Raw genomic sequence first — 21,872 nt, 5'->3', positions numbered from 1 at the left:
TACCCCACTGTGAGTCAACCCATGAGAGACCCTGTCTGGAAATGTTTGTGAAGAGCAGTATTTCCCTGAATGACTACAGCACTAATATTTCACTCAGAAAATCAGCATTCACCTAAGTTTTTAAAAATAGGTTGGGCTCTTAATCATCTTCCTTTGACCTGATGTGTCATCTCATCCTTGAATATGTAAATGTCATCACTTGGTTCATCTTGCAGATTATCATTGCAAAGATACTTTTCCCTTTCTTTTTTTTTCCCCTTAAGGAAGCTCAAGGACAATTTTATTAGAGGCTTTTGAAAACTGGGACAGATGAGATTAAAATTCTGGCAGCCACAAGGAGGAGATGAAGAAAAGTCATGCCTTTTAAGTTAGGCATGGAGTACAAATAGAGAGCGCTTTTTGAGAAAAGAAAAAGCACTCCCAAGAAGGGAAGGATGCTAAGGAGCCCTGAAGCCCTTCCCCTTACTTTTAAGAAGTATGCAAGATTGCTACTGAAAACTGTGGAAACTTCTTGCTTTCCAGCAGACTTTGCCCAGTGATTTTAGCACCCATTACTCCTTTTGTCTATACTAATTATTTCCATGATGTAAAGCTAATTGCTTTTTCATTCCACACCCTTTATCATTATCTTTTAGATAGATTTTATTAGATTATTTTTTAAAGGTTCCCCTTTGAAAAAACAAAAAAAGAAAAAATTAAAGTGGTCTTATGCATTTGGATTTTAGTTGGTAGCTAATGCTGCATTATTTATTTTTTTAATTTTGGAGATTATAATAAAATTACAGTATTTTTCTCTTCCCCCCCCAAGTCCTCCCCACATACTGTAACTCTTTACTCACTTTCAAATTCATGGCCTTTTAAAAATAATTGTTATTACATGTGTGCATGTGTATGTGTATACATATATATTCCTAAATATAGCTTGTTCAGTCTGTATATTGTTGGCAATATGTATGGTTTTTTTTTTTTTTGAGTAACACTGCATTCTTGCCATCCTAGCCCTTCTCTTGCTGTGCTGGGGAACTAATGTGCTGCCCCAGGGAAATTGTCCCTGGAGTTGAAGATGTGCCATTATCCCTCAAGTTAGGCAAGCACCCTGACCTCTACCCCAGCCCCATCAGTGCCATTATGGATTTCCATGTTAATAATGCCACACAGAAGGCCAGGGAAGTCACTACAGACTGTAATATGTGTTTTGCTTTTTTTAAAAAAAATTATTTACTTATTCTAACTGACAAGCAAAAAATGTGTATGTTTGTGGTGGACATGGTTTTCATAAATGTGTGCGTGCTGGATTGGCTAAAGCAAACCAACTGACATCTAGGCTACCTCACCTACCCTTTTTATGGTGAGAACTCTTAACATTTTCTCTGGTTTTAAAGTATGCACTCCACAGTTACTAATCACAGTTCCCATTTGCCCAGCAGATCTGAACTAGGCTGCTTCCTATCAGTTTCTGCTGACTTTTATTTTATAACCAAAATGGTCCAAGTTTTGGGCCTTCTTTACCCCAGTCCTGGAATCAGCCATTTCTCCCGTTTCGTTTTAGGAGGAAATGATGTTTAACATTCAGATCTGAGCCATAGGTGAACTCATTACTTATGAAATGTCATTACTTCTAGACTTTTACAGAATATACAAAATTACACAAAATATGCAAAACTATACACAAATTAGCAAATACTTCTGACTTCTTTTCCATTCCCACAGTGCACACTCTATAGTCTTGCTATATACATAAAGGGTCTCTTTTTTGCCCGCTGTCCTTAAAATAATTATATATGCACAAATACATATTCCAAGGGCCTCTGCATGCTTTGGCAGCAAGGGAGCAAAGCGCTGTCCGGGAGTTCAGGACACTGCCTAGACCTGGCCTTAAGGTCACAACAGCGCCTCATCATCAGCCCAGGCGGGGTCAAAGGGCTCATAGGGCTGTAGCCAATTGTCATTGTCGTCCTCTTCGAGGACATGTGGCCCTTTAACCGGCAAAGAGCAGATGGTCAGGGGATCCGGGTGTTCGCTGCCATCGTGGGCTCGGGGCCTGAAGTAGGCGCAGAGCGCCCCAGAGAAAGTGTCGGTGAAAGTGAAGATGTGCGAGCCATCAGACGCATTGAAGAAGGACAGCTTCCCTGCCTCATAGTCCAGCAGGATGCCCACCCTCCGGGGAGGCACGCGTAGCGTCAGCGCCACTCGCTGCGGGTCCAGCACGAAGTACTCGCAGCTGTTCCACAGCCCCATCACCCAGTAGCCTGCGGCGGGGCTCAGGCGCACAGACCCCGAGCGCTCCACCGACTCCAGACAGGCGCCCAGGAACCAGCGGCTGCGCCGGCCCACGTTCACCTCCCAATAGTGGCGGCCGCTGCAGAAGCGCTCCCGGCTCAGCACGCACGTCTGCTCTGAGAACCGCTGCGGGCCATGGACCACAATACTGGGCGCCCCCGGTCGGGAGGACACGCTCTTGAGGTCGTCTGAGATCTCCAGGCTAAGGTGCGCTGTGGTGGGATCCAAGGTCACGTCCACTGAGCAGAAGATTAGGGTTAGTACCCACTGGGAAAGGTTCAGGTACCTCTCCTTCTTCCCTCACCTCCATCCTTGCCCTGCTCTCCCCCTCCACTCCTTCACTCCTCAGACGTCTAGTTTTTCCAGGTGGGCCAACTGGTGGAATAGCAAACGCACACACTCTCTCACACACCCACTCTTTCAACCATCCCTTTTCCCAGAATGGCACACTCCTGAAGCCCATTCCTTTCCTAACAGAAAAGTCCCGAATCCCATTCTTGGGTTGCAAATAAGGCAGGTTCATGGGGGAGGTTCACTAGCATGGAGTCGGGTCTTTTGTAGCTTCTGTTTCCTTCGGTTTCACCACCAGGTCGCCTCCTCTTTACAGCAATTCTAGGACTCTTGAAACTACAGGGAACCTCTGAGACCATCTAATCCAATGACCTACACTCCAGCACCCATGCTCCAAACACATAGCCCCCAAATACACACCCACCAGTTTCTTGAGTCAAAGTCTCCCTACATAACCCAGGCTGGTCTTGACGGGTGACCCCCTGCCTCAGCCTCCCCATGCCTCTGAGGGGCCCTTCTGAGGAATGATTGGGGGATTCCTTTCAGACGCTGCCTTTCCTTCTGCACACAGATGCCAGAAGCAGCCTTCCTTCCTGCCCTTAGGAAATGAACCCAGTAAACCCCCAAAACTGTGCCTCTTTGTGAACAGCTTGTGTTCGAAATGTGTGCACAGGAGAGCATGCAGCAGGCTGTATGTATATTCTGTTCTCACTTCCAGGAGATGGACTTGGCTCCTGGAAAAACCCTTCCTCCAATGTCAGACCCCTCCTCATCGCTTCTGTGCAAGACCCTGCCCACTTGTCACCAGTCGCACTTGGCAGCTTCAGTTACTTACCTGCATATTGCTGGGCCGCTCTCCACTCTGAAAGCAAAGAGAGAGAAGGGACTCAGCTCAGCCAACAATTCTGGGACCTTGAGGGTGGCTTCCCTTGCTCAAGAGCTGTCCACAGATTAAATAACCTTGTTTCTACCTCTGGACTGGATTGGACAGGGGTCTAATGATTGTGCTGGGTTCTACCAAAGTGGTATGTAACCTCTTTACATTGGGAAGATGGAACACAGAAGCAAGGAGCGAGCAGCCTTGGTACCCTTAAAGGATGGAAATGAAACCTGGCCAAGCTCAGTCCTGGAGGTTCTGCTAAATGGGACTCTGTCCTAAGTTGCCTTCTAGATACCCAGTCTTCTCTCCACAATCTCCCTTTTTATTGTGGACCATTCTGAGATTTTTCTCCAGTTTTCTCTTGTTCTGTTTTGGAACAAAGAGTTGATCCAAAGTGATAAAAACATTTTTCGAGGTGCTGGGGGATTAACCCTGGACTCGAATCAAAACAGTCCGTGGAATTACACAGAACAGCTTAGTTCTAGCAAAACATTGATTCAATGTTAGTTTGCCTATAAATTTTTAACCATTCATCCAAATCAACTTGAGAATTTTTAAAGGAACTGTGTAAATTTATATTTTTAAAAGTTCATTAACTTTAAGAGGGAAGTAGATATGGAGAAGAAACCTTGAACTTATAGATGCTATCAAAGCCATAATGGTGAAAACATGGAATTGGGAGGCGAGCCCAGGGACAAGCGCTTCCAGACGGAATAAGTGCTCAAGATGAAAGCTTGCCTGCATGGGAGAATTATGGCTGGTATACTAAACGGCACTGAGAAGACCCATTCAGTGCACACAGACAAGTCAGTGCATTATCATCACCTCACACCCAGTGTGCGGACTTCTGTAGGACTGATTAATGACCTATACACGAAACACATTATTGCGCTTTGGATCTGAAACATTCTCCAATGGCCCCGAGTTAAAGGTTTAGTCCAAGCTCTGCGCTATGTGGAACCTTAGTTTCTGGTCTCTCCTGCTTCTCTTTTTTGCTTTCTGCCTACCATGAAACAAGCAGCTTTCTCTACCACATGTTCCTTACTTCCTGCTGCCTTGCCACTGACCCAAGTGACCATGGATTAACTCTGAAACTGTGACCCCAAGAAAACGTTTGCTCACTGAAAGTTTACCGTTTCAGGTATTATGCGGCACTAACAGAAGGCTGAGAAATAATATAATATAAATTAATAAAAGAAATGATAAGATAGTATACATTGTGGTATCCTTAGCAAAGAACTTCAACTTCAGAAGTAGAAGCCTTAGGTAAAAGTTTGATTAATTAAACTTTACGGAAAGCAATGATCTCTCTTCACTAAGGGGAACTTGGACAAGACTAACAGCAAACGACACAATAGCAAAAAGGAATCCATATTGTTTAATGCCAATCATAATATATGTATATGTTAACAAGGATATATACATAGCCATTATAAAACATATCAATAAGGATATGTGTGCGTGTGTGTGTGTGTGTATGTTCAAAGTCAGCATCTAGAGAGGAGCCAATAATAAAGGAATGAGAAAGTATTTATCCCCATGGGCCAGCAAACCTAGAGAGCAGGTGGACAGAGCCTCACCATGGCCGATTGCAGGAGTATGGCTCACTGGGAAACCTTTGTCTATCTGACAGCCTAATCTCCCTTCCCGGCTGTACCTCCTAGAGAAAAGGGTGATAAGACAGTGCGCTTCAGGCTTATTCAGTGTGGTTTGTAGTGGTGGGCAGCGAGAACCGGCAGGAAGAAACGGAGCCAACACACTGTAAAGTGAATATTTAAACAGTGATGCATATATAAAGCAAGGGACAGGCAGTGTGAGACTATGAATGATGTTTATACAAGACTAAAATGCATGTGACAGAGTGGAAATTCAGATTTGCAAGAATATATACAAAATCAGATATATATTAGGCTGGTGTTCTTATGGAGGGAATATAGGCCCTTATGGTATTGTTAGGTTCCAAGAAATTCCTTTCCCCAAAGCCTGGCGTTTAGACAAAAGCCAGCATTCCCTCAAGGACTTAAGAAGAAGGAGTGGCCACGTTCTCATTTTCATTCAGGTATGAGGAGATGTATTTACATATATAATAGCATGTCTACTTTAAACCCACAGGCAGTTTGAGGGTGAGCACCAGAAATTCAGGTGATTATTCTGTGTAATCAGGACTGAAAGCAATGTTTTCCCAAATGTAGCCTCTGGACAATAAATATAACATATAATATAAATTATATGGATAATTTATATATGATATAAAATAATAAATTTGTATAAATAAATATATAAATGCATATTTTATATAAGTGTATAAATTATACCTAAATGAATATATAATTATGATAAATGTAAATAAATATAAAAGTGAAACCTGGGTCTGACTTCTACCAAGTAAAATATACATAATAGAGCATGTGAATCATAGGAGAGTAGGTGGAAGCACCAGAGAGACTATGATGCTGCCATGAACAGAGAGGAACAGGAAAGATAACTTGACTTAAGTTTTTTTCATTTGTTTGTTTCGCTTTACAATGGTGTGAAAACCATTTGTATTCATTAGAAACCATACTTGGAACTTTGATCTTTTCTCAGTCTGGTGGAGATGCTGGGAAGCCACAGGGAGTCACCACCCCAGACAATCACGTGATCAGAAAGTACCTATCCAACACCCCAGCACTGCTGCTCACATTTCTAACTTAGAACATTTTCAATGTACAATTCACCGTATGTCTTCAATTCACTTGTAAATGGAAAAATGTCCTAAGTTGGAAATGCATTTAGAGGGATGTGATTCAAACATGCTAAGTCAGGGAGCCTAGTGAGATGCAGTGGGAGAGAAGGGGGCTTTACTCACCAGCCTGGCCTTCGGACCTTCTCCAGTCTGAAGGAGCAAAGGAAAAGGAGAATTGGAAAGTCAGGAGACTACGTCACATTCATGTCACAGTCTAATCCTCCCTTCCCTCACCACCCACAGTCAGCATCGTTCCAGCCAGGGTGTCATACATGGGCAGCCAGGTACAAAGACAGGACAGGAAGTAATAGTTCTGGTGTGGAGGGAACTTACCAAGCTCTGTCTGAAGTCTCTCTGCAAGAAAAACAGAGAGAAACATCAACCTTCTAAGGCAAAGATTAAGGAACCTTGCTGTGGGAAGTCCTTCTTTGTTAAGTCTTGCCTTTCTTTGTTAATGAATAAAGAAGCTAATGAAGGCCTATGACAGGGCAGAATAGAGCAAGGTGGGAATTTCAAGCAGAGATAGAGGAGAAAAGAAGGAGTCAGAAAGAGGCCATGTCGCTGCCGAAGGAGACAGATGCTCCGGAGTCTTACTGGTAAACCACGAGCTTCAAGGTAAAATATAAAATAATAGGAATGGGTTAATTTAACATGTAAGAGTTAGCTAAGAAGAAGCCTAAGCTATTGGCCAGCTAGTGCTGTAATTAATACAGTTTCTGTGTGATTTTTCGGGTCAGGGCAGCCATGAACAAATGAGCAGTCTCTGCCTACAGATCCTTAATCTGAAACTACTTCTGACTGCAACTCTCTCCTTGATGCCACATTGCCCTGCAGAAGGAGGCTCATCCCCAGCATTCCAGAGCCTTTAGCCTGTCTTCATTTCAGAGGAAGAAATCAACAGGCAGTAGGACAGGGAGGGAAAACAGCCTTGGTTCTAAATGTTTTTTCTCAAGGCTCTGATCTAGTTGGAGAGGGGGGTTTATTCTTTCTGAAATCACAAGATTTACCTGGTGTAAGGGGGAGGAGTGGAGGTTGGAAGGCAGAGCACATGATTAAGCCCAGGATCGGGTACAGCCTATGTGATTTGGGGATCATTTGCTGAATACTTCGTTTAAAGACAGAAAGGGCAATTATTTCTCCCGCCTAGATGGAAAGGATCCAACTCTGTCTCCGTAACACGGTCCTCTGGTCTCTCCATCCTTTGGATTCTTTGGAAAACAATCGATATACTAATTCAGACTGTGATGTTGACTCACTGAAGTGGTTTTGCTTGGTAGGATTGAATAGGCAGCAATACAGGGCTCTCTACTCTTTCAGTTTTATCTGGAGTTTTGACAGGGCAGTCAAATTTTGGTTCTCTGGATCTTCAATCTAATTACGGGGGCCTTCTCCACCTCCCCTTTATTTGGGATCACTAACCTCCTTTGCTTTTTTGAGACAGGGTCTCTCTCTGTAGCATGGCCTGAAAGTTACCAACCCCCTTGGGTCTGCCTCACTAGTGGAATACTGGGATCTCCAGCATTTACCAAAGAGTTCAGGTTCCTCAACTTCCTTTGTACAGCCTTCAGCTATACCACACCGCTCCATGGTTTTATGTTGGTGTGTTCCAATGAGAGGAAAAGTAATTTACCAGAGCATTCCCATTTCCGTGCAAGTTCAAGGATCTTTCTTCACAGTGGCATTTGGATTAAAAAAAGATGGATCTCAGGAACATGAACTGGAGGGAGTAAAGTCTCCACCAGGGTCTTCTTCAACAGAGGTTCTTCTGTTGAATGAACCCTGAAGCGGGGTGCCCACAAGCACCGCATCTCAGTCTGATCGAAGAAGAAGAGGTACACAAAGCCAGATCAAGAACCAGATGGATGTCCTCCTTCTCTTCCTCTAAGGAGTCTAGTGCCTTGAATGCCTCTTTCTGCTCCAGAGCTGGCCAGCTAAACCCACTTGTTCTGCAGCCTGCCCTGTGGTGCAGAACCCGGAACTTACCCAACCGTGCAATCAGTCTTCCTGAAGACAAAAGAGAAAAAAGATGCTCTCAGAATGGGGCATGACCAGACAGAGCAGATTATGAATATGGGTACCTCGCTCCCCTAAGGTGTGCAGATTCAGCCCTATGCATCCGGAAGTTCATTTGGGTGCCTGGACACTGTCAATCCGAGCAAACCCTGTCCCCCTCTCTCTACCCTTCTCCTAGATGCCCCCTCTAAGACTGACGCCCTTGCCTTGGAAACCCAGCAGGTTCCTGGACCCTGCTCTGGGACATGGGGAGAGAGCATCTCTGCTGGCTTACCTCTGTCCTTTTCTTCCTGCTTCTTCAGCTTTTCTGAAAGAAAGAATGAATGGGGAAAGCTGAGTCCTGCCCGAAGCTGGCTGTCATTCCAGTCTGGGTTGCCTTCTGCTTTTGTGTCCCTTCATGCCTCCCCACACCTCACCCCTTCCCTATTGAGAGACTAGCATAGGGAGAGGGATGGTGGCTAGGTAATTAAGATGGCAAATTTCCAAGATGACCAGCTTCTTCCTCAGCCTCCTGACTTAGACAAAAGCCTAGCAGCTTTTGCTTCCCACTGGCAGGCCGGCTGGTGGACTGGCTCAACAAGGTCTGCTCACAACAGCACATTTGCACTCCAATCGAGCATCCTATCTGTCCTCAAACTGACCAACTCTAAAGTAGGAGAGGAAGACTCTTCAGTGGCTTTAAAACCCCAGCCCTCCGGAAGAGATCGGATTTTTTCGACTTTTTGGGTTCCGCCTCCCCATCCCCTGGCTCCCTCCCCACCCCTTAGCTTCACAGAGGGTCTTTTTCTCTGTCTGTTGTCTGTGTGTGTTTCCTCAACCCCAATAAACGCCGTTTTCAGCTGCCTGCGGTGCTTGAAATTTCTCTGCTGCTACCTGTTGTGCTGCAGATTCCACCCCCACCCCCAACCCACCTCCCACCCCCGCTTTTTAGTTCTCTAACTGGCAGAGAAAACAGACCGGGTCCAGACCATTAGACTGCATCGCTTTGGAGCAAATCCAGCTCCAAGGCCTGAGTCATACCTTGGGAGCACCGCTTCTTGTAAAAGTACTGCAGCGCCAGGATGGTGAGCACAGCCAGACTGAGTGGGAGGGCCGCCAGGGTTCCCAGGAATGCTTTCTTCCAGGGGGACGTTCTGGGTAGGAATACATCTGGAAGACATGTCTCATGGGGTTTGTTGTCTCGACTTAGGCGCCACTAGCCACTGAAACAAGACTATCTTGGACCTCACATCCCGGAAAGCCTTGAGGGACCTTAGGATGGCCAGTTACACCTTCCGTGCAAGCCCCTGTAGCCAGGCATGAACTAGACATGAGGGCAGTTGAGCAACCTTCACTCCAGGTAGGATCTGGTGCAATGGCAGGACTTGGACTGGTGTGAGCATGGGCAGAGAGAAGGGAGCACTGTGAACTGAAGATGAATGACAGGTCTTGGTATACCCTTTTCCTCTTATAACCGGGAGATAACTTCTTCTGGCTCTGATGCTACCTTTCAATGAATCCAACGTGTTTTGCTTTTGAAAACCAGTGAGCTGTTCTATCTGGTTGGAGAATCCACAGGTTGTCGCCTGCTTCCTGATATTTATCTCAGTTCTCACAGCACTGGAAGAATACCCAACAAAGCTAATAGTTTAGCCACAGATGCTTCCCGAACAATCCCCAAGGATAGGATGCCACTTGTGGCTGCATGCAGGCCAGGGCAGCTCCAAGATTGACCAGAAGATGAGGGGATGAGGGCAAAACTGGAGCGTGACCCTGAAGAAACAGCTGTGTCGGTTTAATAAGGTTTGTGTCTGTGTGATCTAATTATTCAGAGGTAACACATTATCTCAGAAGGGTGTTTCTCTAAAAGTATATTTTTAACCTCTAAGTACAGTAAATTAAGCCTGCGATCACAGTGGTTAAAAGCCCTGGTTGCTTTTCTGGGGTCTCATGAGAGAGACAGGCTTTGTATCAAGGAGCTAAATCCTAGCCCTCATCTTAGCCACACCTATGTGCACATCAGTGTCCATTTCTAACACGTTTTCATTGTCCCATGCCGTTCACCAAACACTGACACCTCATTCACTCTTAGCCTTTAGGCTCTTCACAACCTCTACTTCACTCTCTAGATGGACTTGAGTATCCTGGGTACCTTATGTGTTATGCCCAAGCTAAATATCCCTGAAAAAGAAACTCCACGGAATCTATTCCTATGTAAAGCACAGAGGATTTTTAATATTTAAAATCGAGTTTGGACCACACCTCCAGCAGTGGGTGAGGGAAGGGCAGTCCCAAGCCCAGGGAGGGGGAGAACTTTTAAAGGGGAAATGCCACGATCGGGGAAGTTCGTGTCCTGTCGTCTTGGGATTGTGTAAGAAGGGCAGAGGGTAAGGTAGTTTCTGAAATTATTGGTCAGTTTTTGGGCACAAAAACCCTAACAGAGAGCCATTAATAACTGACAAGGTATCTTCAAAGATAGAATACTTCCTAGGATCATCTGAACCTCATTAATTTTTTTTTCTGATTTTTCGAGACAGGGTTTCCCTGTCCTGGAACTAGCTCTTGAAGACCAGGCTGGCCTCAAACTCACGGAGATCACCTGTCTCTACCTCCCAAGTGCTGCGATTAAAGGTGTGAGCCACCACGGCCTGCCTGGACCTCGTTAAATTTTATGGCCCTGCTCCTTAGCTCCTTAAGGGGCTATTTTCAGGATATCCTTTACAATTCTGCTATCGCAACACGTTTCTGGAGCTGAGATCAGCCACCACTCATTATGTGGCTTATTCTTCCGAGAAGCAAGTAAGTCTATTTGAAAGCTAAGCAACTTCGACAACTTTATAACCTAGGACTGTTGTTCTTCAGGACTTTCTATCTGACATGCAAACATCCAGGACAAGACATCTAAATCCTTTCGTGCTCTGGGAATTTAAATTTGGGGTCCAGCTCCAGGCTGTAGCTTCATGCTTGCCTTAGAGATGAGCGTACTTTATTTTCCCTTTGGATAAAGACAGCCAACACAGACTTCCCCCACCACCCAGCTACCAGGGGACTGTAGAATGATCTGTGCATGACAAATAATGCTGCCAAGTCCACCTGCTTAAGAGCTTGTTACAGTTTGTCTTGAGATCATGCATGCAGTAGGTTGTATCTGCCTGATACAAAGGAAGACAGTGTTTTCTAACTATTGATTTAGATTTACAGGAAAAAAATAACCCATAGGTTAGATTGGTTTTCAATGCTTAAAACAATAATGGGTCAGAAAGATGGGTCAGCAGTTAAGAGAACTTGCTGCTCTTCTAGAAGACCTATATTTGGTTCTCAGCACCCACATGGATGCTAACAACCCTTGGTAACTCCAATTTCAGGGGATCTTATGATCTTTTCTGGCCTCTGAGGGCACCAAGCATGCAATTGGCACACAGACATACATGCAGGCCAACAGCCATACACAGAAAATAAAATAAAATTTAACACTGTGGACTTTGAAACCAAGCAATGGATGAAATTTCAACTCTTTGCCTGAACATTGACCCGAGTCACCTTTTTATAACCCAGAGCTACATGACGTCATCCCCAGGTGCCTTCTTCTGCTTCTCCAGCACTCCCACCTTCTAGGACATGCTCTTAGTCACTTGTTTTATCATCTGAATCCCTCCTGGGATGGGAGCCAGGGTGTCGGGATTTGGGGTTCTACAAGTAGTGGCTTGAGGGATGATGTTAGTAACAGATGAGTTCCCATGATTATCTATAATGAGCCTTACAAGTTTGTTGCATGACCTATGGTATAGAAATACTGCTTCTCGGGCCTCCTCACTTACTGCTTGGTTGTCAGCTGCACTCTCAGAGTTACTCTTAGCCAAGTAGATTCAGGTTTCAAAGCCAACCCACCCCATACCCAGCCAGGCCTCAGAATCCCGGGCCAACCAACATGGAACTTTTGATGACCAGAAGGATACGTGTGAGCCGGTGCCTACTGACCTGCAATCTGGAGCACAAACTCTTTCTTTTGGGCTAGCAAGGGGTTCTGGATTGAGCAAGACACGTTACTATGAGCTCCTCCTCGGACAGTCACAGATGTGTTCACACTGAACAGGCCCTGGGCATTCCGAATGATGGCTTCAGACTCTGGAGGAAGGCACTGCCCCCGGTGGTCTCTCCACTGAACCTTGGGCTTGGGGTACCAGCCACTGGAACTGCATCGCAGCCGAATGCCTCCTTCGTTGAAGCCCTCAAGGGAGATGAGTGGGTCTGAGCCCAACCCTGGGAAAGCAGGAGTAGGGAAGATCAGGCTTCTAGAAGCTCTGCATACAGTTCATGCTGCTGTTCACCATCTGAGATCAAAATATGACGTCAGGAATTATGACTACTCTTCTTATCGCGTTTGTGAGCTCACAGCCCTCCAGCTATGAACTGCCAAAGAACAGTTTAGATTAGGCAGGGATATTAGGAAATATTCAGAGGAAGGCTATATGTATTTAGTTATAATGTGCAATAAATGACCCCACTACAATGAAGAGTCGTCACGCCCAGAATTCCAATAGACTATCCTCTGTTAATTCTCACTAGATCTCAAATGCCTATGACATATGCAATTCTTTCCCAGTCAAATAGAGCTGGCTCTGTTATCTATATAGCTATCATTTGTCATTTAAGTATCAATTTATGTGCTAAGAGTCAAATCCAGCTCTTGTTCACCTATGTAAACATCCTCTCACTGACCTATATCCCAAGCCATATATTTTAAAACTTATAAAATATCAATATGTGTGTACGTATGTGTGTACAATATATATTGAGTCCATTTTTGTTGGTAGTATGTATATAGCTTTAAGGCTGACCACTCTGCATGTATGTAACAATAATCCTCAAAGAAAAAAAGATTTATCAACTTGAGAGTGGGGGGTATGGGAGGGGTTTGAGAGAGAGAGACTCTGGAAAGGGTTGGAGAGAGAAAAGAAGGGAGAGAATAGTGATGCAATTCTATTTAAATCAAAAATATATTGGAATGATATATAAAATAAGTATCAGGAAAGCCCCAGACTTTTCTCCACTAATTTTTTTTCCTTAAATCCCTACTACTTAGATAACCAATTCTATTAGCTTCTAGCTTGTGCTGCTTACATTTCTTTCTGTGTTAGTCCCCTTTATTTCTTGTTCTTAAAAATAAACATCATCAAATTTCTTTACATGTGTTTTTCCATCTTCCTAATGGATTCTAGCTCTTCGAGCTCCTTGTCTTTCTAGCTTCAGAATGTGGACAGTGGTGATGGAGCACGCTGGCGTTCAGGAAGCTTCAGCACTCAAGAAACTCTAAGTAATACTGCACAAATTAATCTTGCACAATTGCCTTTTATACCTTGATGTCACCTTGTTCTTAAGGGCTAAAATTACTCTTTCAGCTGTTTTGAAGTCATTTAATATTTTTTTATATAAACTTTTCTCCCTTTTATTTGCTGCCTATAGATTTTATACGATTTCTTTCCTCTTTTTTAACTTCTAAAAAACCTTTTTTTCTTTCTTTCTTTCCTGGTACTGGGGATTGAACCATGGCCTCGTGCATTCTAGGCAGGCACTGGAAGGACGTCTGAAATATCTCTTCAATCCCCACCCGATGTTTTAACATAGTGTGTGTGTTTGTTCTCAATCTGAGATTTCCCCCACGCGGTTCTGTCTCCTGGCGTGTAAGGCAGCTCTATCCAATCCGATCCTTTCCTCGGTCTCCTGCTCCCGGCTAACTCTGGAGCATACCTGCTACTTCCAGCTCCCACATGGCTTCTCCAGAGAAGTTGTGGGAAAGAAAGCGGCACCCATATTGGCCCTCATCGGAGGGAGTCACGCTGAGGACATGCAAGGTCACGCTGCCATCCATGATGTCATTCGCTTCGAATACGGTCCTGTTGCGGAACTCTGGCATCTGCGTGTCGGAGAGCCCCTGCTGTTCCTGGTACAGGTACACCACGTTTGAGACCTGGGTCCGGAACCAGCGGATCTCCATGTGCTCTGCATCCTGGTATGGCGACAAGTGGCATGGGAACTCAGCCGTTTCCCCGACAAGGGCCAACATGGAGTCTCCAGGGCCCAGCACCTTGACCTCGTCTAGGACAACAATTCAAAACAATAGCCAAGATCAACCCACGTGAAACTCAAGTTTTTAAAATTCACTTCCCTTTGCAAATCAGAAATCTACAGCAAACTATCCAAATGACAAGAGTTGCTCTCCGAGGACAACCCGTGTGGTTTCCTGGAGAAGAAATCGTCATGAAAAAAGCCAGAGTGTAAGTTAAAATACATATATACACGCATTCCAACCAAGTGCACTGTGCAGGACTGGACTGGTTGGTTACTGGTTTGAATCAATCAAGAGTAGATGCTATTTGGGGAGCTGTGTAAATATGGTCAGGGGAGCACACTAAATGCAATGTTTGACAAAAAAATTATGTCTGTGATATAGAATAGAGAATTTGCATATTTGTGCAAGTGCATAAGAAAAATATCTTGGAAGGGAGATGCGGTGATTTCTGCACAATGAGAATGGAAAGTCTTATTTTGTCCATGTCTTAGTTCGAATTTCTTTTGCTGTGATAACTGCCGTGTCTGAAAGCAAGCTGAGGAGGAAAGGACTTATTTCATATTACAGGCAAGTCAAAGCAGAGACTCAAGGCAAGAGCCTAAACGCAGGAACTGAAGCAGAGGTCATGGAGGAACGCTGTCTACTGTCTTTGTTCTCCATAGACTGCTCAGCCTATTTCTTCCATACCCCGGAACCCCTGCGCAAGGTGGTACTGCACACAACGGGCTGGGCCCTCCCATATCAATTAGTAATTTTAAAATGCACAGGCTTGCATGCAGGCTGTTCTTATGGAGGCATCTTCTCAAGTACGCTTCCCTATACTCAGGTACCTCTGACTTGTGTCAAATTGACAATAAACTAGCTAGGACAGGCGGGTTCACAGTGTTTATCAATCGAATGCACATGTACAGCTTCTACAAAAACAAAATATACAGGAACATAACCAATGGGCCTGCTGTGCTCCGTCGATTTTAATATTTAAATACCCACTGCACCTGAGAGACTTGTCACCACCTTTCCCTTGGACATTTCTATTCTTCCGTGGGGTTGCCAGGTGCTCTCTCTGCTGTCCTTAAATTAGTCCATTTCTTCCTTTCCAAACTCAGCTACAACTTCTTCCCCAAGCTTAAACATCCCAGATCTCCCTCCCCATCCTTCCCTTTGCCCCATAGATCATATGTCAATTTGGACAAAACCTTTTGCCTCCTGGATGATTGCTGACCAATCCCAACCACCCTCCTACACGTTCGCTCTCCAGGGTCTCTTCAGCCTGCTTTCTCACACACCTGAGGTCTCTCTGTCATCCCCCCTTCTTTCTCTCTTCACCCCACCCCAGTTCATCCTCCATCTATTTCCTTCCCAAGGAATGTGTTCTTTGCAAAGCTTTCCAGGGAAAGAGAATTGCTCTTAGCTGTGCTTATCTTTGCTCCTGGGAAGTGTATATGGGAAACAGGGGCTGGTGAACCGATGGAAGAGCATCAAGTGCTATGGCCCTTTAACAGCTGGTATGGAAGTAGAGAATGGTGAGATATAACTGCAATCCCCCCGCACTGGGGAGGCCGAAGGGTGGGGATCGTGAATTCCAGGCCACCCTGGGCTGCATAGCAGGAACCTGTCTCAAAAGCAAAGCAAAACAACAAAAACAAATAAAAAATAAACCAAACAAACAACAAACAAAAAATTCAAAACCTTGCATGGGAATACTTTACATTTTAGCAGTTAGTATGGCCTGCTGCTGCACTATGAGGGCCCATTCCCAGAGGGCACCCAGCAAAGAAACTCATATCCTACCTAGGTCCACTGAATATGGCTGCAGACCACATACATTACCTGAATCTACCTCGCCCAAGCAGAGGATGAGGAGAAAATGGGTGAAGAAGATGCTCCTGCGCCAAGGCACTTCCTTCAGAAACCCCACGAACACTGAGAAATCTGCCATCTGTCAGCAGTGCGGGCCACCTAGAGAGCAATAAACATGCTAGGTGACGTGGGCAGTGAGCCTCCGCCCAGCAGGCTTGAGGTCAACTGCTGTCTTGGTTATTTGTTGTTTTCTGATTTTGGAGTTTTCACATCAGGCCCATGGCTTCTTTTAAACCCTGAGGGGACGTGAGAACTGCTTCTAATTTTACCAGGTGATGTTGTTACCATTGGGCTTGTTGGAATTCATGGAACTGTGAGCAGACAGGACTGAAGGGTCCCAGAGGAAGCCAAGTATTGTTTAGAGTCAGGAATAGAGCCATACATTGTGTGGGTGCTCAGTATCACCCTCCTCTGTGTTAGGGACACTCCCCCAGGGAATGGGAAATCTCAGAAGAATCTCAAATGCAATTTTATCTCCCTTCCTCCCCACCACCCACCACTGTGTACAATTTTCTTTGTCCTGGAACATCAGGTTCGTAAAACAGAAGAACAGAGAATTGGTTTTTTTTTTTTTAACCCAAAATAGAGTATATATCTGGTGGCTGCCTGCCAACTTTTTGGACATTCTGGGACAATTTCATCTATTCTGATCCCTTAGGTAGTGCTTTCAGGGAGTTAGCTAGTCACTGTTCTTGTGTTTATAGCATCCATAGGCCCAGCTGATAAAGGCAGACCTCTGGCAAGCCCTTCTCCCTCCTGTGGTCCAGAAGACTAAGACTCATCCCACACAGAGCTATCTCCTCTAGTTCAAAGTCCCCCTTGGGCTCTGAGTTAGCATCTAAACCTAGCAGCCAGCCAGTCTCATGTGGTTACCCATCTTGGAGTGCATCAAGTCTCTCCACATAGCTTCTTTACTTAGTTGTAGGATTTAAGGCAGGTTTTGAAGCTGAAGGAACCCCAATGTTTGTGCTTGAGCAATGGAAGGACCCAACATCAAAGGGAAAGCTTAAGGCTTCTGTGAGTTGACAAGATGTTGTTTAAATTGCATGTGGTGGTGCACACCTGTATCCCAGCATGCAGAAGGCTGAGGCAAAGAATCATGAATGTAAAGAGAGCCCGGGCTACATAGTCAGACCCTGTCTCAAATATAGAGATAAAGAAATACTCTATAGATAGAAGTTGCCACCTTCTCCCTCTGTGCCCACGTTCAAAGCATCAGTTTGCCACTGTCTTCTAGAAACTGTGTATCCCATCACAACAGTTCCCCCAGGGAAGGAATAGTCAGTGGATTTTTACTCTCTATCCCAACTCACTTTTCTACTCGCGTCTTTTGCCACCCTATTTTCCTGTTTGCAATGGCTTAGTGACGCTTGCATAGCATTTCCTCCTGCTGAGAGCCAGCCACACCGCGTCGGCAAAATCCTTGGCAAAAGATGTAGAATTCTACAGTAGAGAAGCAGTCAGAGAAGAAGGAATTGATGAGGGTTTCTCAGAGTGGCCCCTGGGCTAGAAGGACCCGACAGGTAGGAACACAATAGTGCGGTGGGGAGGGCAATGGCCTGAGAAGTAAATGTGCCAGGTCCTGGGGCTTTGGAGCTCAGACTCAGATGTCCCGGAGGAAAGACAGAGGAGCAAGTTGGGGCCACTCCCTCTGTGTTTCCCTTTAGAGGGAGGAGGGCAGAAAGCCCTCTGGAGCCAACTTGTCTGTTTGGATGGTCAGAACTTAGTGAGGTCATTAAGTTGTGCAACAACTAACAAGACCAGAGGTCCTGAGCAGAGAGCAAAGCTCTGGAGGAAAGTAAGGCCTCCTGTCTGTGGCTGAAGATGGACGTGTGTATGTGTCTGTCTGTGGCTAATGATGGGCGTGTGTATGTGTCTGTCTGTGGCATCTCTGGCAAGTGGCAGCAACGCATCCGAAGCCACACTGGCTTTGTGTTCATCCCTCATCTTGTTTCCTTCCCTTCTCTTTTGTGCCTCGGCCCTGTGGACTGGTCAGAGCTTAGAGTCCCCAAAAGAGCAAAGCCACATGGGACGCACCACCACCCAGATAGCAGCTGGCAAAGCAATGGAACCAAGGTTGTATTTACGGGTCCAGTTGGGTGAGCTCCAATGTGAGGAATTAGTCAGCTGCGTCAAGTGGTGTCATGGGTCCACTCAAGAGAGGCTGTCAGGGCATCAGACGGGAGCCTAGTGAACCCTTGCTCTGGTTAGTCTAGAAAGAGCGTCTGTTCTTTCCCAAGGGGTAAGCAAGGGGCCGGGGGTGCGTCTCAGAACCACTAGAGGATTCCCTGTTCTCTGCTGTCGTTTCTCTGTTGTGATACACACACACACGCGCGTTCCACCACCAAAGCCACAGGAAAAGAGGCTGAAAACACAGGGAGCACATGTACACACAGCCCGCCCCCATGCACACGCAACTCATCCACAAGCCCACAACAATAAAACTAACATAAATGGAGCACTTATTCATCCAACACTCACCCACACCATCGGTATTACTACTTTGACCGATAAGCTCAAATTACATGGGGGCCCCTTTGCACTACTGGGTGGTAGAGTGAAGTTCCTGTGTGTACAGCGCCTGTTTTCTCTGATCCAGCTTCCCACCAGCTGTGTTGTGTCAGGTCTGGCTTCAGCTTTCATGCACATCAATAACCTGAAACCATAACGCTGTTAGGGACCGCCCAGCCGCGAGCAGCGCTATGCCCAGCTGCGCTGAAGAAGAGACTAGACCACAGGGTATCCAGCTCCAAAACCAATCAACTAGTGAATTCAAATTGTACTGCTAATTAAAGAAACTTAAATCAAAGTGTCCCTAAGAACTTTGTCACTAGCATCGTCTCAGATGGGAGTCACGGATACTTAGTCCCTGTTAAGTATTCAGGGGAGTCTGCTGGATAACCTTTCTTTCGTTGGAAGCCAGTGGTCTGGCGACTTCCCAAAGGGAATAGAAGAGATTCTCCTAAAGTGACTTCGTGGCAAAACACTACACCCCTCCCCACAGTTGCCTTGATGTCCCTTCCCACCTGCCCTTCAGCTACAGGTGCCAACCCTTCCAGGAGTGCAGCTGTTCCCTAAAAGGAAACACTTTTTAGTTCCAGCCATTTGCACCAAGGTTGAAGCAGGCTGCAGATTCTGACTCTGGTGGAGACTTTGGCTGGAGAAAGGAGGAAGCTAGACATGTTGAATATGGGATGAAGATGGAGACCGTGGTGAAGGGGCCTCAGACCTAGCTAAGTTGTGTTGGTGGGGACCATAGTCTCACTGCTCTGCTGGGAGCCCCTGGAATGTCCCTTTCTGAAGACATGAAGGATGAAGGGCTCCTTGTGCACACTGACGTATCGAAGCCCATCTCTCACCTCTTCTGTTTGACTGCTCTTTTGCAAACAGCAGTTGGTGTGTTTCATCTTGCTGCTACCCACATAAGCTTCAGTGGGCAATGAGCCTTACGCACTTCCCTCCTCTTTCCCACTCCAGTGTCCACTACTACTCGGTAGCCTACACTGGTATGATTGTAGTTAGATTTTCACCCTCTTAGTCTCTAGGGCCTGAGCTGCTTTCATAGGGGAGTTCAGAGAGAATGAACCCTTTCCATCTGCAGCGGGGAAAGAATGCATCTGAGTCTTGCCTCCTCAGAGGGCCCAGCCTGAATGGGCATCTCTGCTAAGACACCCAAAACACCTCACAAAACCACCAGGATCAGGCAATAAAAGCTTCTCTCTATGATATGCCTCCCCCAGGGCCTCACTCTGTCCTCTGCTTTCTAGAAGGTTCTAGAAGGTTCATACAGGTGTTACAAAGGAGCCACATACCTTTCAGGAAACAGCGAAAGGGCCAAGTGGCAGATGGGCGCTGGTAATCTTGTCTCCCTGTAAAAGGGATGATGGTGAAGTGTTGGTCCCTGAAGCTTAAGATTCTTTTGACGCGGACTGGCAGCTGAGCTCAGGAAGCGGGGTGCAGTTTATGAATGACAGAAATACTCACCCACCTTCCACCTTAGGCCATACGCCCTTGACTCTGCCCTTTGTTATAAAAACCAGAATAGACAGAACAAAACGAGGAAGTCTCCGTCATATCCTGTCCCTGTGAGGAAAATCACAAGTTAAATTCCCATAGAAAATATCTCTCCAGAGTCTTAGAAAGAGGCCAAAGGTACCTGAGAACTTTACCAGAACAGGCTGTATCTGCAGAGGCTAAGAGGGTGGAGCCCAAACTGGCCACCCAGGATCACTGGGTGGGTCAAGCTGAACATCCAGGGAGCACCACAGTTATCCCAGGCTCTCTTCCTGGTCACATTGAAAGACCCAGAGACTGGGCTCCAATCCCCATTAAGAGTTGAAAAATGCTTTCGTGCCTAGCTCCTACTTAACCCATCATATTCCTCCGCAGGGAAATCACCGGCAAGGAAGTAACCTGGGAACGTTGCCACAAGCAGACTGACAACGGCTGTGCACACACAGCTTGGAAGCGGTGGGGTATACACATCTCAATGGTGAAGCTGAGCTCCACATGGAGCTGAATGGTAATAGAAGAGAGGCTGGCTAGAGGTGGGAGAACCCACTCCTCTCTCGAGTTTGTCAGAGAAGGTCTGTTCGTCCTCTTCAAGTCTCTCCAGCCATTTGTTTCAGCTCTGTCTGCACTTCCAACCCTCATCCTTGCTTTTCCAACCTTCGCCCTTTGCGTTCTTGCCTCCTACTCTCTCCACTGAGCAGAGAAGCAGCTTTTACACTCACTACCCATGCACGGGATATCCCATCTGCCTCTTTTCTGTCCGTCAGCACTTTTTCCAAAGATCCTGCTCAAAATTCCTGCCGGGTGGGTGAATCTGACCTCTTCCTGTGTGCATGCCTCTTTCTTCTCAGTCCTGATAAGGGGATCTGTGAATGGGACCACCACAACCATCGGAGTAACGGTCCACAGGAGGCGAGAAGGTAGTTTGGTTGAATACAACTAGTAGCCCATGTTGGCTCAAACTTTGGGAGTGTTCCTAAGTAGGTTATTTTAGGCATATTTAAGCACAGCATAATTTAGTGAAAACTTTTCTGACAATCATTAACTCAATCCCATGTACATAATGAGTCACAAAATAGGCTAAATAAAGATTCTATGTGACTACATAGAAACCCCTTAGAAAGTACACATACACCTGCAATAAAGATGGGTTCTATAGATTGCCTGAGAAAAGCAAGCTTACAATAAGGGTCTGAGGGAGGACAGCCGTGGGGGTGGGGTGGGTCTCAGTCACACATATAGTGCAAAGGCCATCAGGCTATTAACCATGTCTACTCACAGCCTCCTTGGGCAGCTAAATGGTTATGCATTTCTTCTTTCGAGGGAACAACCCTGTATGTTTAATACTCCAGGTTCCCCTAGTGTTCATCTGTGAGCCCAAGGACCTCTTTTCCTCCTCTATCTCCCCTCCCCCCATTTTTAAGAAAAAAAGGATGGCGTGACAGAGGCTAAGATTGGGTGCGTCGCCTGTGTGGCTAGTATAAATAATATAGTCAAGCATAACAGAATTCTAAGACTAGCTAACACTAACGGAGGACCCAGAAAAGGGGCAAGCCATCTTAACCATGATGGCTACTCAAAGGTCACTTGAAAGATATTGTTTATCTCTTTATGCAAATCACAAATTTGTCCTTTGGTAGAATGAGGGAAATCTGATACATGAAAGCAACACATGGCAAGAAATTGTTGACAATCAAAATTATGCTTGACCAACAAATAATCTATAGGAGCTTTAATTTGTAAAACCATGGCTCTCAGTTTGC

General features: G+C 45.7%; 1 protein-coding gene across 3 annotated transcripts; it reads right to left on the bottom strand.

Annotated features, from left to right (window-relative positions):
- Positions 1-896: 896 nt before the first annotated feature.
- On the bottom strand, positions 897-20,312 carry Btnl9 (butyrophilin like 9). Of its 3 annotated transcripts, none has more exons than XM_075992805.1 (13): positions 20,268-20,312; positions 20,083-20,181; positions 19,911-19,967; positions 16,069-16,197; positions 13,917-14,264; positions 12,147-12,428; positions 9,210-9,338; positions 8,464-8,496; positions 8,160-8,180; positions 6,510-6,530; positions 6,300-6,326; positions 3,407-3,433; positions 897-2,519 (listed from the first exon to the last, which is right to left on the bottom strand). In XM_075992805.1, exons 4-13 carry the CDS (start codon positions 16,175-16,177, stop codon positions 1,882-1,884), a joined length of 1,635 nt encoding a protein of 544 aa, XP_075848920.1. In that variant the 5' UTR covers positions 16,178-16,197; positions 19,911-19,967; positions 20,083-20,181; positions 20,268-20,312; the 3' UTR covers positions 897-1,881. The 3 variants fall into 3 exon arrangements, with proteins under 3 accessions (XP_075848920.1, XP_075848919.1, XP_075848921.1); XM_075992804.1 differs by having other exon boundaries at positions 20,087-20,181; XM_075992806.1 differs by lacking the exons at positions 8,160-8,180; positions 20,083-20,181; positions 20,268-20,312 and having other exon boundaries at positions 19,911-20,072.
- Between the last annotated feature and the right edge of the window lie 1,560 nt (positions 20,313-21,872).

This window comes from Microtus pennsylvanicus, chromosome 11 (genome assembly GCF_037038515.1).
Source record: "Microtus pennsylvanicus isolate mMicPen1 chromosome 11, mMicPen1.hap1, whole genome shotgun sequence".
Taxonomy (NCBI): Eukaryota; Metazoa; Chordata; class Mammalia; order Rodentia; family Cricetidae; genus Microtus; species Microtus pennsylvanicus.
The sequence above is the reverse complement of the archived record's forward strand: the minus strand, read 5'-3'. Positions and strand labels throughout refer to the sequence as shown.

Excerpts from the sequence above, each read along its gene's own strand:
- Btnl9 (XM_075992805.1), bottom strand. The coding sequence starts at position 16,177 with ATGGCAGATTTCTCAGTGTTCGTGGGGTTTCTGAAGGAAGTGCCTTGG. Across the intron at positions 8,497-9,209 it reads CAAGAAGCGGTGCTCCCAAG|AAAAGCTGAAGAAGCAGGAA; the intron begins GTATGACTCAGG and ends TCTTTCTTTCAG. Across the intron at positions 8,181-8,463 it reads GCAGGAAGAAAAGGACAGAG|GAAGACTGATTGCACGGTTG; the intron begins GTAAGCCAGCAG and ends TTTTGTCTTCAG.